At 37.3% G+C, this 14,957-nt stretch overlaps 1 protein-coding gene across 1 annotated transcript; it reads left to right on the forward strand.

The window, feature by feature from the left end:
* The first annotated feature begins 8,511 nt into the window (after window positions 1-8,511).
* Window positions 8,512-12,952, forward strand: LOC113010907 (putative ferric-chelate reductase 1). Its single transcript, XM_026150183.1, has 7 exons — window positions 8,512-8,568; window positions 9,155-9,254; window positions 10,302-10,508; window positions 11,204-11,314; window positions 11,542-11,683; window positions 11,833-12,015; window positions 12,539-12,952. Exons 2-7 carry the CDS (start codon window positions 9,156-9,158, stop codon window positions 12,589-12,591), a joined length of 795 nt encoding a protein of 264 aa, XP_026005968.1. The 5' UTR covers window positions 8,512-8,568; window position 9,155; the 3' UTR covers window positions 12,592-12,952.
* Window positions 12,953-14,957: the final 2,005 nt, after the last annotated feature.

Genomic DNA, 14,957 nt, shown 5'->3' on the forward strand with positions numbered 1-14,957 from the left:
TTTGACTTTGAGTCATTAAATTACAAAAGTAAAACACACCCTGGAACTGCGCCAGGCTGATAGAATAATCATGTGATACCTGTTCGTGTTCTTAAAGCTCACCTGTTACAGAGATTTTTCAAACAGAGCACTTTAACCAGGTGTCGCTTCCTCCATGCCCATGCTCTCAGGTTTAATGCCGCTACATTTTAGTGATGGTACTTTGTTTCTGTGTTTTCATCACTGGTGTCTCAGTCTGTGTATAGTCATTGTAATTGTTTTTACATGGGTCTTTTCTACTCCTCTGGGCTTTTCATGAGTAAACAAAAAGAGAAAATGTCTGTTTTGTGTCCTTTCTGCTACACCTAATAACCTTGAAGCAGATGTCATGGATCTCACTTCCACAGTTAAAGTACAAGAGTTTCTAAGCTCACCGATGAGCTCTCATGGTGTATACCATAGCTACAGTGTTGATCAGATGGTTCAAAATAAAATGATCGAAGTCGTTGCAGTTTACCAAAACCAAATTAAGAGATACTCTGTCGTCTTTAAAAGCTACATTTCCATTATGCAAAGCAGTGTTGTTACCGCCAAAAGCACTCTACATTTCCGTACAAATTTTACACACTCTTTCATACCTGAACAATTTAATGTGTAGACTGGAGGAACTGGGACCTATTGGGGGTGTTTAAAATGCCATCCTATAACATCACCACTTTTAATAGATTGCATTATTTATGTTATAAACAGATCACAGTGGTTTGCACATTTGCCTAACAAAGAAAAGAGCCTTGGCTCGGCTCTGGGAGGAGATACAAATGCTTTTGGGGTTGTGTCAGGAAGGACATCTGATGTTGAAACAAGAAAAGAAAAATCTGCCAAATCAATCTATCCCCTAAAAATGTTGTGAGATGAATGTGATGGGTCAATTAAAAATGATTTGTTAGTTAACTGTTAAATTATATATAGTTTAAATTAACTATCTGTTCACCAGCCTTTAATAAAGTGTCACGCTTCTGGGTCTTTGTGACCCAGCATTTTGAGTCTCTTGTGTTTTGGTATTTTATATTATGGTTTATGTTCTGAGTCCTTTGTTGGGCTGTTTTGATTATTTAAGTTATTATTATTACTCTAGGTTCAGTTATGGCTGTTAAAGTTTTCGTTCTTCGGTTTTGTTATGGCTTCCCTGTGTTCCGTGTCTACTCTGTGCCGTTCTGTCCCACGCTTCAGGCCTCTGTTCTGTCTCCCCAGTCTCTGTTAAGTTTACGTGTTTAGAGTTCAATCGGTGCTTTTCATGTTTTACTTTGAAGGTCCGTGTCTCATATCAGTCTTTCTAGTTTTCTTTCCCTTGTCTCGTCCGGCCTAATCACTCCCAGCTGTGCTCTCCTTCTGTGTCGCATTCCCCTCGTTATTCCTCGGTGTAGTTAAGCCCCGTGTTTCTCTTTGCCAATGTCGCAATCTCCGCATCCACGGCTGTGTGTTTCCTTGTGTGCCTCTCCTTGTGTTTAGTTTATATTTTCCCAGTTTAGTTTTGTACTGTTTTCCACTTATGTCAGCAATAAAGCTGCCTTTTGAGTTCACTTTCTCACCTCTTGTGTCGTGTGCGCACAGCCGCATTATGACATAAAACCATAAATTAAACATAAGGGAAAAGTGTTTACAAAGCACAATACTTATCACATGGTTTGTAACCATGTGATAAGCCTGCATTAACACCATGATGATCTCAGCTATTTTCTGCGGCACATTAAAAGCAACTCAGTGATCAAGCTGCTTGTGTTACTGTAGACCAGCTGAGTCCTTGAGAGGTCAAGTTAATAAGTAGAAGGCTAAATATGAACAGGGTAAAACTTTTTACTATCTTGTAAATTGTGGCTGTGTTTACTAAAGGAGAAACCAGTATGTTCTTATCTCAGTCGTTTATTTTATTATCGCAAAGGATTTGGGATCATTTCAGGGGTTGTTTTTTTTTTTTTTTTAAACGTGGTGTGCTGCTCTACAATGAAACAGAAGGTGTTACAGCAATTCCTGCTTCCTCTCTGGGAGGAACTGATTATTTTAATCAATTAAATGTCAAGCAGGTAGGAAGGCTATATTTAGTCATATGGAAAAGCACCAGTGTGTTTACTGAAGACAGCAGCAGCCTAACTCAAAACAGATCTGATTGCAGGAAAACTGGTCAAACATGATGAAGAAAAGGGAACAGCGTGATATTTTTCCTCAAAGACTAAACGTTCTTACGCTTCATACCTCGTGTTGTTACACATAACAAGTGATCATTATCTCAAAATGAGGAAGAGTTTCAACATCATGACAAATGGAAAGAGTTTATGACAAAACAGTAAACAATGTGCCTATTGTTTCTCTGCTGCTAGTATTGTATAACATACAGTGTGAGTGTGTGTGTTAATGTTTTCTTTAGCCTCGACAAGATCAACGTGTTGCTAATAATGTGACTGAAGTGGATGTAGTATGTGATCTCCTTCATTTCTATTTCTATTGTAGAATAAAAGTTGGGGGCGTTTTTTCAGGCGTATATACACTCACCAGCCACTTTGTAAGGTACATCTTAGGCTGTGGGGTTTAAATGATGCCCTGTTAGTACAAAGGGGCCAAGAAAATATCCCCTACACCATCACACCTTGCTTACCAGCCCGAGCCATTGATACAAGGCAGAATGGATCTAGGCTTTCATGATGTTTGTGTCAAATTCTAACCCTACCATCTGAGGGTCACACCGGAAATCAAGATTCATCGACCAGGGACCTTTTTTTTCAGCCTTTTGTCATCAAATTCTGGTAAAACTGTGCAAATTGTTGCCTCAGTTTCCTGTTCTTAGCTCAAAGGATTAGCAACTGGTGTGATCTTCAGCTGCTGCACGCCATCTGCTTAAAGGAGTGACATGTGCATTCAGAGAGATGCTCTGCAGAGCTTGGTTATATCAAGTGTTTATTTGAGTTACTGTTACCTTCCTACCTTCTCAACTTAAAGCCATCTGTCCATTTTCCTCCAACTTTTGGCATCAATAAGTTTTGTTTTTTTTACCGAGAGACCTGCCGCTCATTGGAGATGTTTTCTTTTTTAGACTGTTCTCTGTAGACTTAAGCCATGGTTGACTGAGAAAATCCCAGCAGATCAGCAAGCAATAGGGTTAGGTTTGTTATGTGTAAGGGTTAAAGGAGTTAATTAAAAACAAAAAAGCTCATAAAAGATGTAGTTTTTGGTTTATGTTAAACTTTTATTACTTACATACTCCTTTTACATTGTGGGCCACAGACAGCCCACTGTGATTCAAAAAACCCCCAACAACAACAAAACAGACGTTTCTATAGTTCACATTTTTTAAAGCTGTCCAGTTGAGCAGATAAGAGTCTTTGCTAGACCCATTTTGGTCCCTGGGCCTTTTGTTTGACGCCCCCTGACTTGAACCACAAATTATTTAAGTAAGATATGTGCATCTGTGGTATTGACTATATAATGGAAACATTATTGTTTTTTAAACAAAAGATAAATGAGTTTAACTTTGTAAAAGTAAACTAGAGGAAGAACAAGCAGACCAACAAAATCTATTACTCATTTTTAGGAGCCATCTGTCCAGTATTTCAGGTCAGTCCTTTCAGTATTATGACACTACAGGCTGAATCAGAGATGTGACGTGACCAACAATGGCATTCCTTAAGCTGGAACATTCCACAGACTTCCATCAGCCCTGCAGTGTGTTTGATGAAGGGTCACTGCCACTTAAAGTTGTCTTAACCAAATGTACTTTGCTTAACCCCCTAAAGAAAAAGCGTATTCTGATGCCCCAACCGTAGCGATTTTGTTTTTCACAAAAGAGCTCCTTATTCTGACCATATTCAGGATTCATGGTCCACTCCCCTCCTGACCTTCAGAGTAAAAGCAGACTAGTACTTGACTTGCATGAAAGCAAATATATTTAAAACAGAATGATACATGAAATAATACTCTTTCTTTTGCCCAAGTACATATAAACAGTTTACTGTAATCATTCGGCACTTTTTCCTAGATGGTGACATTTAAAAAATTTAGATGAATGATTAAATGTGAAAAAAGAAAAGAGAACAGTGAAGAAGAGTATTTAGTAAAATGAAGTCACATGACGTCAAATTGCAGCTGGGAATTTACCTTTCAAACCTTAAGTAGATCTCAGATTACAAAGGAGATATGGTTTGACCTTTTCTTCCTATACCAGCCATCCTGCCTCTGAATAGCTCTCTTAAAGATTGCTTATCAGTTAACTTATCATTAAGACATAAGATTACCAATGGATCTGTACTCTGACATTTCTTTAGCCACTTAAGTCAAGTGTTCCTGGAGCCAAAGTGGGCAGATTAGATTTGAGGGAACAATACCACCACACCTGAATGACTTTTTAGTGCTATATCATCACAGACCATAAACTGTGTAAAATATATTTTTCTATACAATCTATGACAGAGGCAAACAAAATTATATTTGAAAAATAGCAGATACAGGATGACATTACTATGGCAAGGGTTTCGCTCAGTGTATGTAAAAGGGCAACTTTACTTTTAGACAAAGAAGAAATAAGTCCTGTCAAGTTTAGAGGAGTTTTGTTATTGTCGTTACAATAAAATACGCAATAAAAAAAAAATGTAGTAAAATTAAAAATGTTGACTTTTGGCTTGAAGTAGACTAGAAAACAACTGGGCCTCTCCCATGCTAGAGTCCACTATTGTATTCTCCCATCCCTGCCCTGACCTCATCCTTATAATCAACTTTGTGATGTATACATCACCTGACTGACATCCAGTACTGTGCAAACATTTTAGGCAGGTGCAGGTATTAATCGACAAAGTGCAGTGAATGAACAAAAGAGAAATCTAAATCAAATGAGTATTTGGTGTGACCAACCTTTACCCTTAAAACAGCATCAATTCTTCCTCACACTTCTGTCCCTTCGTGTAATCCCAGACACACTCGATGATATTGAGATCAGGGCTCTGTGGGGGCCATACCAGCACATCTAGTACTTCTTGTTCTTCTTTCCACTGAGGATGGCTCTTAATGACTTTGGCTGTATGTTTGGGGTCGTTGTCCTGCTGCAGAATACATTCGGGGCCAATAAACAATTATTTATATTTCTGAAAGCATTCTTTGTTTAGAGCATTTTTCACACCTGCCTAAAACCTTTGCACAGGACTGTAGCTTCATTGTTTAGAAAAGGATTTGTAATTGACATTTAAAATGTCATATAAATCAGTTTCGCTCACTGTGTAGTTCTGCACCACTGCCAGTATTTTAAATAAGTTTATCCTGTAGTTAATGACAGGACAAAGTATTGTTAGTTACCAAAAAAAGAGGCTCAAATTTCATACTTGGAAACTGATAAACATCAGCCACTGGTAGCTTATTTCCTGGTGCAAGGTAAATACTGGCAGATATTGACAGTTGTGCAGTCTACAGGTACATTCCCAGTATTAGGCTGTAAAAACGGCTGTCTGTCAGTCTGTCAGTCAAATTACATTAATTCAGTTTTATTTTTTCAGTACTAATTCTGTATAACAGCGATAAGGTTAAGACCTTGTTATGCAATCCAGGAAAATATTATTTGATCCCTTGACGAATTTGTTTAAGTTTACTTACTAAGAAAACAATGAATATTGGGGAGAGACAGAAAATCAACAACAGCAAAATAAAAATAAAAAATCCAGAAAAAAACATTATGTTACACATTACGTAAAAAAAATATTTTAAATAATACATCTATATAAATTGATATATGAATCTACTAAAGATGCAGACGACTTCCCCACACTGAAATGCCAACAGGCAGGGTCATGTTCTGTAAAATCTAGATGAGAACAGCCAGAATATTGCAGATGGTTCGTGGATGTGTCATCCAACCTGATAATGAATTAAACTGCAAAAGCAACAAAGGAGTGGCTAAAGAAGCACTCTAAGGTTATGAATTGCCCAGACCTCAAGCCTATAAAAATCTGTTGGGCCAAGCCAAATAACAGCCAGGAAACTTAATGGATTTAAAGAGCTTCCGTAAAGAGGAGTGGGCCAAAATCCCTCCCAAGATGTGTACAAACCTGGTGACCCAGTACAAAAAACTACAAAGACTCAAAGACTGCAAATAAGTTTATAACCTTCATGTAATGTGTTTCTTTCTGGGTTTTTGGTTCATACTTTGTCTCTCTCTTCGGGAGATCAAATTAAATATTTTTCCCACTGTATTTAAACCCTCTACTAACTCCAAAAGCTTATAAGTAGACTTTCAATCTAAGAATTTTTAGTTATATTTAATTTCCACAAATTCAATCTAAATTTGCCCTCAAAGATGAACAAATCGGTGCCCTTTATGGTTTTCACGTCAGCCATAAAAGCCTGCTATCCACAGTGTGGGAAATAGTTTATATTCTCCGTAAGAATGATGAAGTGCTAAGAAGAAAGAAGCTGTTTTTGGTAAATAACACAAGCTTCATTCTAAGATTTAGTTTCAGGATAAACACTCACTCGTTCTCTTACAATAATAACTTATGAAATGTGACCCTAAATGTAGGAATGCATATGGTTATTGTTAAGGCACAAAGACACCTTTCTCATTCTTTGTAAAGGGGCACATTTGGCTGGAATTAACTCTTTACTTTGCAGCACATGCAGGGTGTGGCGCCACAAAATGTGGTCTGATTCTCAGAGGAGACACTCCCACAAGCCTCTAAATATGGTTTCAGGAACCACAAAATATGAGGTTTTTGTATTAAAAGTGTGATTTCGGCAAAATTAGTCTGGATAATATCAGCAGTTAAATGCGCCTATTAATAAAATATTTTAAAATCTAACCAGCTATCCATTTTCTTAGCTGTTTATCCAATTAACGGTAACAGGATGTTATATGATGATCAAATTTGGTCTATGAAACCTTTCAAAATCCAACTCACTAAGCCTTTCACAGGGGAAAAGTTTGTGACATGGACAAAATCATATGAAGACCAATGAACTGTAGTAAAAATGGAATTTCTCTAGGACGAGAAAAGTAAGAAAGCTCATATGAAATGATGTCCTATGTAAGATCATATGGACTGGTACTAATTCTAGATCTTGGACTTTTGTCAAATTTACTTTTTTAATTTTTCTCCTTCTTTTAAAAGTCACACTAAGCAGGATGAAATCATCCTAATGGTAAACAGACTCATTCTTACACTTTGCTACTCTCCCAGACCACTCAAAGCACTTTCTACAACATGCCACCTTCACTTTCTTCTATGCTTTGTAAGTGCTTGCTACCTCACATTCACACGATGGATGCATCAGAGAGCAATTTGGGATTAGTTTCTTGTCCAAGGATATTTGGCATGTAAACTAAGGGATCAAACCAACAACCTTCCAATCAGTAGATGACCTCCCCTCCCTCCTGAGCTACACCCCATGTGACGTAATGACACACAAAGACTTCCAGAAACGAAAAGGAAATTCCTTGAAAAGGAAATAAAGAACACAAAAATCCAAAAAGTGTAACTAAGCTGACAGGAAGGTCAGATCACGATGCAACTGTGGTTACGCCACAACATTCTTTATAAAGGTACCAAATAATCTGGGTGTTTGACATCGTCTCTAACTCCTTAAATTTGCCTATTTTGCACCACTATGCCTTCTTACTTGAATATTGTATATTGTATATTGCATAGCTTTTTTTGTTATACGTAAAATTGTATTGTATTTATTTAAATTTATTTAAATTTTTACTTTTTAATTATTTTATTTGCATTTTTCTAATCACTAGGGTTTGAGAGTAACGCAATTTCTATTCTGTGTATGTCCTGTACATGTGGCAGAATTGACAAATAAAGTTGACTTGACTTGACTTGACTTGACTTAAAAGGGAATTGTTGTTTTCTTTGGGGGGAAATGTTCCTTTACAGTGCAAGTGAATGCTCAATATTCCACTTCTCAGAATAAAGCCCTATAAAGTTCATTCTCGGTGTTTACGTGTATTTGCTGTGTGTCATTGACTTTACTGGCAGTCAATGACACTGGCAGTAAAAACCACTTTGAATCTGCTTTGTTTGAAAACCCATACACTAAGAAAAGAAATGCAAAATGATGTTTTACATATTTATGAAGTTGCTTATCTAAGCCCAATTTATATTACATTGTTATTTTAAGGAGAATCCAGTGTGAGAACAATCATACAAACAGTCATACAATGATTGCGATTAATTAATTAATATTTGACTTTTATTTATATTTAATTTAGCTCAGCCAAACTATCTTCTCATGCGTGTTTTCTTTATTTCACAGTGTATTTAGTGATGAGCAGTAAACTTTGAACCAAAGTAACCTTGTGAGTCAACTCCTAACAGAAAATCGTAAAAGAAGAAAAAACCAAGGACATTAGCAAGGCTTGCTCTACAGAAACTGCTTTAGTAATGCAAACAACTAACCCACACCCAGGCAGGTACACAGGTGTATTCTTATCAAGCCCCGCCCCTTATTTAACAAAAAGCTACTTCCACATTGCTCCATCACCAGAACTGCGGATCATCCCACAGAGAGCAGAAAACAATCCTTCAACGCAGCATTTAAACTTCACAGCATCGAGTAAGTCTCTCCAAACTTTATTTAATTACATTTTAGATTTGGATTCTCCTGGATGCCTGCTTCTATTTCATTTGTTGTCATTATCCTTTAAAGCATAATCAGGTTAATTATGAGAATTCTAGAAATACTATTTAGATAAACTGACAATCGATTTTTAGTTACACAAAGAAAAAACAAACCCTGGAAAAGAAAAGGAACGATGCTCTGTTTTTAAATGAATAATTATTCTGTCAATATTCCAGTCTGGATAAACCATAATGTGTTTTATTACCTTTTAAATGACTGACTGTACTTAGTACATTTGTGTATAAATGTGTTTTCAGCCTTGTGGACATGGCTTAAATTATTATTTTTTCTTTTCAATTCATTTTTTTTTTACAATCTTTTTACTTAACTGTATTTTAGAACAAAACATTTTATTATAACTGCATTTTTTACACACAAATTTCAAATTTACAAGTTGTTATAATAAAACTGAGGTAGAATGTAAAGGAGCTTAGTTTGTTCTGGAAAAAAAAGAGTCTGCAATCTCATTCTTATCTGCTCTTCTCATATTTGCTCTCTCACTGTTTGCTTTCCTGGAAAGAATGGAGCGAGGCCTGAGCCTGCTGATTGCCGCAGTGATGCTTTTTGTGGCTCCGGGGGTCCAAGCAGCAGACAGTTTCACATTTGCCATTAATGCAACGGTTGGTTTATATTTAACTTTGCCAGCACAATACGACTGTGACCATGGTGATTTACACGGATGGAGTGCATTTGTTAAGCATACACTTTTACATATTTAGGAGCTGAAATGAGTTTTACTGTACGAAATAGTGTCAGAATTTACTGCTAATTTTGTCTTTTTAAGTTAAGCATCTACAGTGTGAAATAGAACAGCGCATGGTTTGCTTGGTTAAACTTTTATTTATATTTATACATTCTGAGAATTATTATTATCATGGGAGAAGAAAAAAAATGCTAGTGGGTCTAAAAAGCAGGGGGAGTGCCTTGAGCATTTATCCATAATAATAGCCAGCAGGAGGAGAAGTGAAGAAGTCTAATTATATAAAAGTCTATGGAAAAATGTCTCCCCATCGATGAACTCAGTAAGCGCGTTTCTTTTGAGTTCACGATCTCAGATCAGAATCAGAATCAGAATACTTTATTGATCCCTGGGGGAAATTATTTTTTGTTACAGTGCTCCATTTTAAACCAACATTAAGACAAGACAGACAATACGCTAACTAAGAATAGTACAATATAATCATATATATACATACATACATACATAAGTCACTTATAAATAAATAGTTGGAAAATGCTAACTATTTATGTTATCTAATTTAATACATAATGAGGTCAGATCTACATTAGAGTAAAAGAGCAGGTTACAGATTGTGTAATGGCGGTTGCAAAAATGTTCAGAATGAGGCTCCAACATGGGAGACAAGAATCGAGATGGGTGTGGTGGCTACTGCCATCTTTTACATACAGTCTAACAGTCACATATGGCTAAACAGTGGCTTTTATAAATCATATAATTAATGGGATTTGTGTGATTTATACATTTCTAATTTTTTTTAAGGTAGAGTTTCATTTCCCATAAAGCCTTTAGTAACCTAATGTTAACTAATAGCAGCTGTTCCCAGTTCATGAGCTGGGATGCTATTATTCGTCAAAGTGTTGACACAGAAGTTGAAGCTGCTAAGCTGTTTTGTGACTTGGATTATGCTTGTGTGTCTCTCTACTAGGTAAACATTACAAAGACAGGTTGCGGGATTAGTAAGCTGTGCATACAGACCCCAGACAACTGTGACCCTGCTGGGAACAGCAGCTGTTTCTTTGGATCAGTGGCTGCAGGCAACACTACAGCTCCTAACGGCACCGAGCTGATGTTCCAGCTCAGTGGGAACTCCACTGGGTACATCGCACTGGGGCTCACCGCCAGTGCAACCCAGGTACCACAGCACACAAAACCAGAGCGATGATTAAGTTTAACCTAAACCAAAATGTTAACCCAAAACAATTATTTACTGAAGAGTTATACTTATTTACATGTTACCTTTTCAATAATTATAACTGATTTCCTATGTTATCAATTTCTTTTTTAAATTAATTTCATTCAACTACTTTTCCATTACCTAGCCATTAATCCTCTGACAGGAAATGTTTACTCACTGTCAGAGAATTAATGAAATATTTGACATTGGTACATAATGAAAAAAAAACCTTAAATAATAGGGTTGTGTTTGGAAATGGGCATTGGTTTCCATTAGTAAATATCTTTAAAATATATCATGTTCTAAATATAGATTTAATAATCCAACAAACGTTCGGTCATCTCAGAGACAACCGAGAGAGGTTTATTTAATGAAAGCCACCACCTTGCATATTCACACCAGGATGTGAAACCTTCACACCAAACTAAATGTAAATACTGCTGTTAAGGTACAAGTGATAAGGCCAAGTTAAGGATAAGGCACCTAGGAAATACTATACCAAGGTTAATCAATTACATCTGTGTTTCTATAAGGTCACACAGACCTGCTTATGTGTTTATGTCTTTATTGGTCCAGGCCAAAGTAATGAGTTAAAAGTGAGACCAGTGAGTTAAGGAAGTATATAACCCTTAAAACTGCTTGCTCTTTTTCAGGGTACCACTGCGCTTTACATCTGTGCTCAGAACAGCTCTAACAATGCTTCATTCGTCTTTGCGGCTCGGCAGAGAAACAACATCGACAACACACTCTCTACATTTGATTCGGTGAGGCTGTAACTACTTTTAAAACGTATCCAGATAAACATTACCAAACAAGCTGAAACAGTTGAACGGTTGACAGATGATCAGAACACATTCCTAAAAGCTGCTAACCTAAAAATTATTTAATGCATACTCTGTAATTCAGTCATCAAAGCCCTAAAAAAAACACAACAAAAAGTGGGTTTTTTAAAATGTAATACTTTACCTGATGGTCAAATTGTTTTTATCAGACTGTGACAAAGATACGAGGCCAGGTAGTCAATGGAAAGATCCAGTGTGAGTTCAGTGTCCCCAATTCGAATGCCACCAACACCAGGAGCGCTGATTCTACCACTTATGTTGTCATCCTTGGGTCTGGACCATTGACTGGAAGTAAGTCCAGTGAAAGCAGCCTTCAACTGTAACTTGTTGTCTACTCTTATCAACATAAATACACACGTTAGATGCTACATTATTTGTGAAGCTGTAAATGAAGGTTTAAATTGAATCCTCATCACTATTTTCAATGTTTTATACTTCAGGCAATTTTGGGGCCTTCACAGCTAGCAAAACCACCAATCCTCTGAACCTCGCCAACCCAAGCGCCAATGTTGCAAACGCCACCACAACCACCACCGCCACCAACGCCACCACCGCCACCAACGCCACCACCGCATCACCTTCTACGACAAAAAATTCAGCCAGTGGCGCTCTTCACAGTCATGGTAAACACCACACTCACATTTTATTCTCAGACTGTAGATTTAGGGCTCAATGTGATGAAGATTCACAGTTCACAATACCCAGTTCTGAAGCTTTAGTTACTAAATATTGTTTAATAAATTAGTTCATTCTACTATGAAACATTTTAGAGTTATAAGTAAAAGATAGTGGTGAAGAAAAAAAATTAGTTTTCCAAGTAAGTAATGTATAATTTACCATAGATTAAGGGGACAATGAAAACTATGTATAAATCAGCTACATTTAGAAACTGCTGGAGCCATTATTGGACTTCTGGCCCTTTTAATGGAGCAAATGCATGACAATAAATTTGCTATACAACAGAAAGAGCAGGGATAATATGTCATTTTAGCCCATATTGTCCTGGCTGAATTTTTCTTTAGCAATGACTATGATGCATAATTACACTTTGCACCATGTGGTATTAAAGATATCTTAACTTTAACCAGCAGAAACCCTGACGGATGTTTTCTGAATAATTGCTTTTTTGTCTTTTCTCCCTGCCAGCTTTGACACTCCTGCTAACTGTCCTCATGCTGTTCGTCCTGAAGACAGCCTGAAAGAGTGCAGAGAGGAAGAACCTGTGACCCGGTGAAGATGACTGGTTTGCAAAGCCAGAAAATCTGAGTGTCAAGCTATTTATGACGTGTTTACTGAACTAATAGTGAAATGTTTTATGTTTCCTTTGCACTTTTTGTATCTATTGAATTTGAAGATGTTATGTTGTTCAGTTTCAAAGTAATTGTGTGGATTTAGTCACCAAATATATATATATATATTATTTTTTATATTCATGCATGTGACTTACATACACACACCTACAAGTAAGCATACTTAGACAAATGGCAAGATGGTTTTGTTTAACAGATATATGTACTGATTGTAGATTATCTTTTAAAAGATAAACCTACTGAAACTGAAGCTAATTATAATAAAGTTAAACTATGGTCTTATCTCATGAGCTGCATCTCTGGACACGGTACAGTGAAATCAACAAATCCTATCCCCTAAGATACAGTGTGACAATCTTTCCTGGTGGTGATGAGGGTGTGACTGATGTCTAAATGAACCTCATCTGGTTAAATCGAGAGACACACGGTACTGAATCTCTCAAAACTGATCACTGCAATGTCATCTCGTTTCCCTCTCACCGCCCTGTTTTGGCTGTGAGAAACATCAGGTACATCCCCATTTTGTTACTTGTATGTTCAGTGCATACAAGTAACCTTCTGCACAAGCTGACTAACAGCTGTTTATGATTGTTCGTGGGAATCTCAGTGCATTCATGATATACAGCATGATGATATAACTGCATAACACACTGATCTCATAAGAGAAAAGATGATTTGTGCAACCTGTAGCTGCTAGCTAATTTATATCTGCAGTGCCTTAAATAAGCTATAAGATATAAATAAACAATCAAATACAAATGCACTCTGTGTTGTGAAGGATGTCCAAATTCCCTAAAATGCATCTTGAGACAGCAGGTTTGCCATTGCATCCTTTGCTGAAGTCACTTCGGTAACCATGACGAGAGTGGCGCACTGCTTATGACATCATGGCAACTTCATTTGATTTTGATTTGAACACTTAAGCGCTTATGGTCATCTGACAGAAACCATAAAATACCTTAGTTGGCTAGAACAAAGCAGCTGTTGTGCTACGTGTCACAGTAACAGATGCTCATTGCACAATTTAATAGGCACACCTTGTGTTGTATTTCATTGGAACTACTTTTGCTTGTGGGCTTGCTCCGAGTCTTTGTGGCACAAATTGAGTATCACACTGGAAACATTTGAATACTGTGAACTTGAGCACTTGATCTCATCTCATTCTTTGTTACACACACATTATCCTGCCGGAATAATCACATTCTGACCCTATAGTCAGAATGTAGCAGCCCAAACCAAAACTGGCAATGTTTCCCCCCATCTCTTGTTGTCCAGTTTTCTCAGATCAGTTTTTAATCATAGCCTCAGTTTCCAGGAGTTGCACATGATTTGTTCTTCTGCAGCATGCCTGCTTCAACTTATTGTGCATTCAGAGAGCTAAAAAACTGTATAACCTTTTTCCAATCCCCCACACTCACACTGATGCTTTAACTATGGTTTTCAACTTCATGTTTTTCTACTTTAGTTCCCTCTTCCCTTTGAAAATATGCTGAAAATGCTTCTGACTACACCAGGAAACCCTGGGTTACTTACTGAAGTGATAACACAGGACATGCCTTTAATTCATTCTCAGGGTCTTTGTGAGCGATTTCAAACTCACTTTTTAAAAAAGGTCTCATCTCTTAAGTCCTCCCTTCCCCCTGCTTTATATCCTCTCCCCATTCCTGAGTGCATTTCAACTTTCCACCAGTTTGAGCCTGTGTCACTTTTGACTCTTAAGCGGCTAGTTGCTCAAATGAATAACACCAATACTGTGCTTGACATTCTTCCATCTCGTTTAGCTAAGGACTGTTTTGATGTAATCGGACCTAGTATCCTATTTCTTATGAACTTTTCCTTGCTCTCAGGCTGTGTTCCTTTGTCCTTTAAGCATGCTGTAGTCCACCCGATTCTTAAAAAAAGAAATTCTGACTGTTATGACCTTTCAAACTATAGACCGATCTCTAAGCTTTCGTTCTTGTCCAAGATCCTGGAGAGACTAGTTCTCTCCCAACTCCAGGCGTACTTGGACACGAACAATATTGCTGAGAAATTTCAATCTGCCTTTAAGCCATTGCATAGCACTGAAACAGCGTTGGTTAGAGTTCTTAATGATATTCTTGTAATCACTGATACTGGACGCTCTATGGTCCTAGTTTTACTGGACCTCTCTTCGGCCTTTGATATGGTAGACCATAACATTTTATTACTAAGACTTGAGCACACTGTGGGTATTAGAGGCACTGCCCTCGACTGGTTTAAATCATACCTCGCTG

This window comes from Astatotilapia calliptera, chromosome 18, assembly GCF_900246225.1.
Source record: "Astatotilapia calliptera chromosome 18, fAstCal1.2, whole genome shotgun sequence".
NCBI lineage: Eukaryota > Metazoa > Chordata > Actinopteri > Cichliformes > Cichlidae > Astatotilapia > Astatotilapia calliptera.

Excerpts from the sequence above, each read along its gene's own strand:
- LOC113010907 (XM_026150183.1), top strand. The coding sequence starts at position 9,156 with ATGGAGCGAGGCCTGAGCCTGCTGATTGCCGCAGTGATGCTTTTTGTG. Across the intron at positions 9,255-10,301 it reads CATTTGCCATTAATGCAACG|GTAAACATTACAAAGACAGG; the intron begins GTTGGTTTATAT and ends TCTCTCTACTAG. Across the intron at positions 10,509-11,203 it reads TCACCGCCAGTGCAACCCAG|GGTACCACTGCGCTTTACAT; the intron begins GTACCACAGCAC and ends GCTCTTTTTCAG.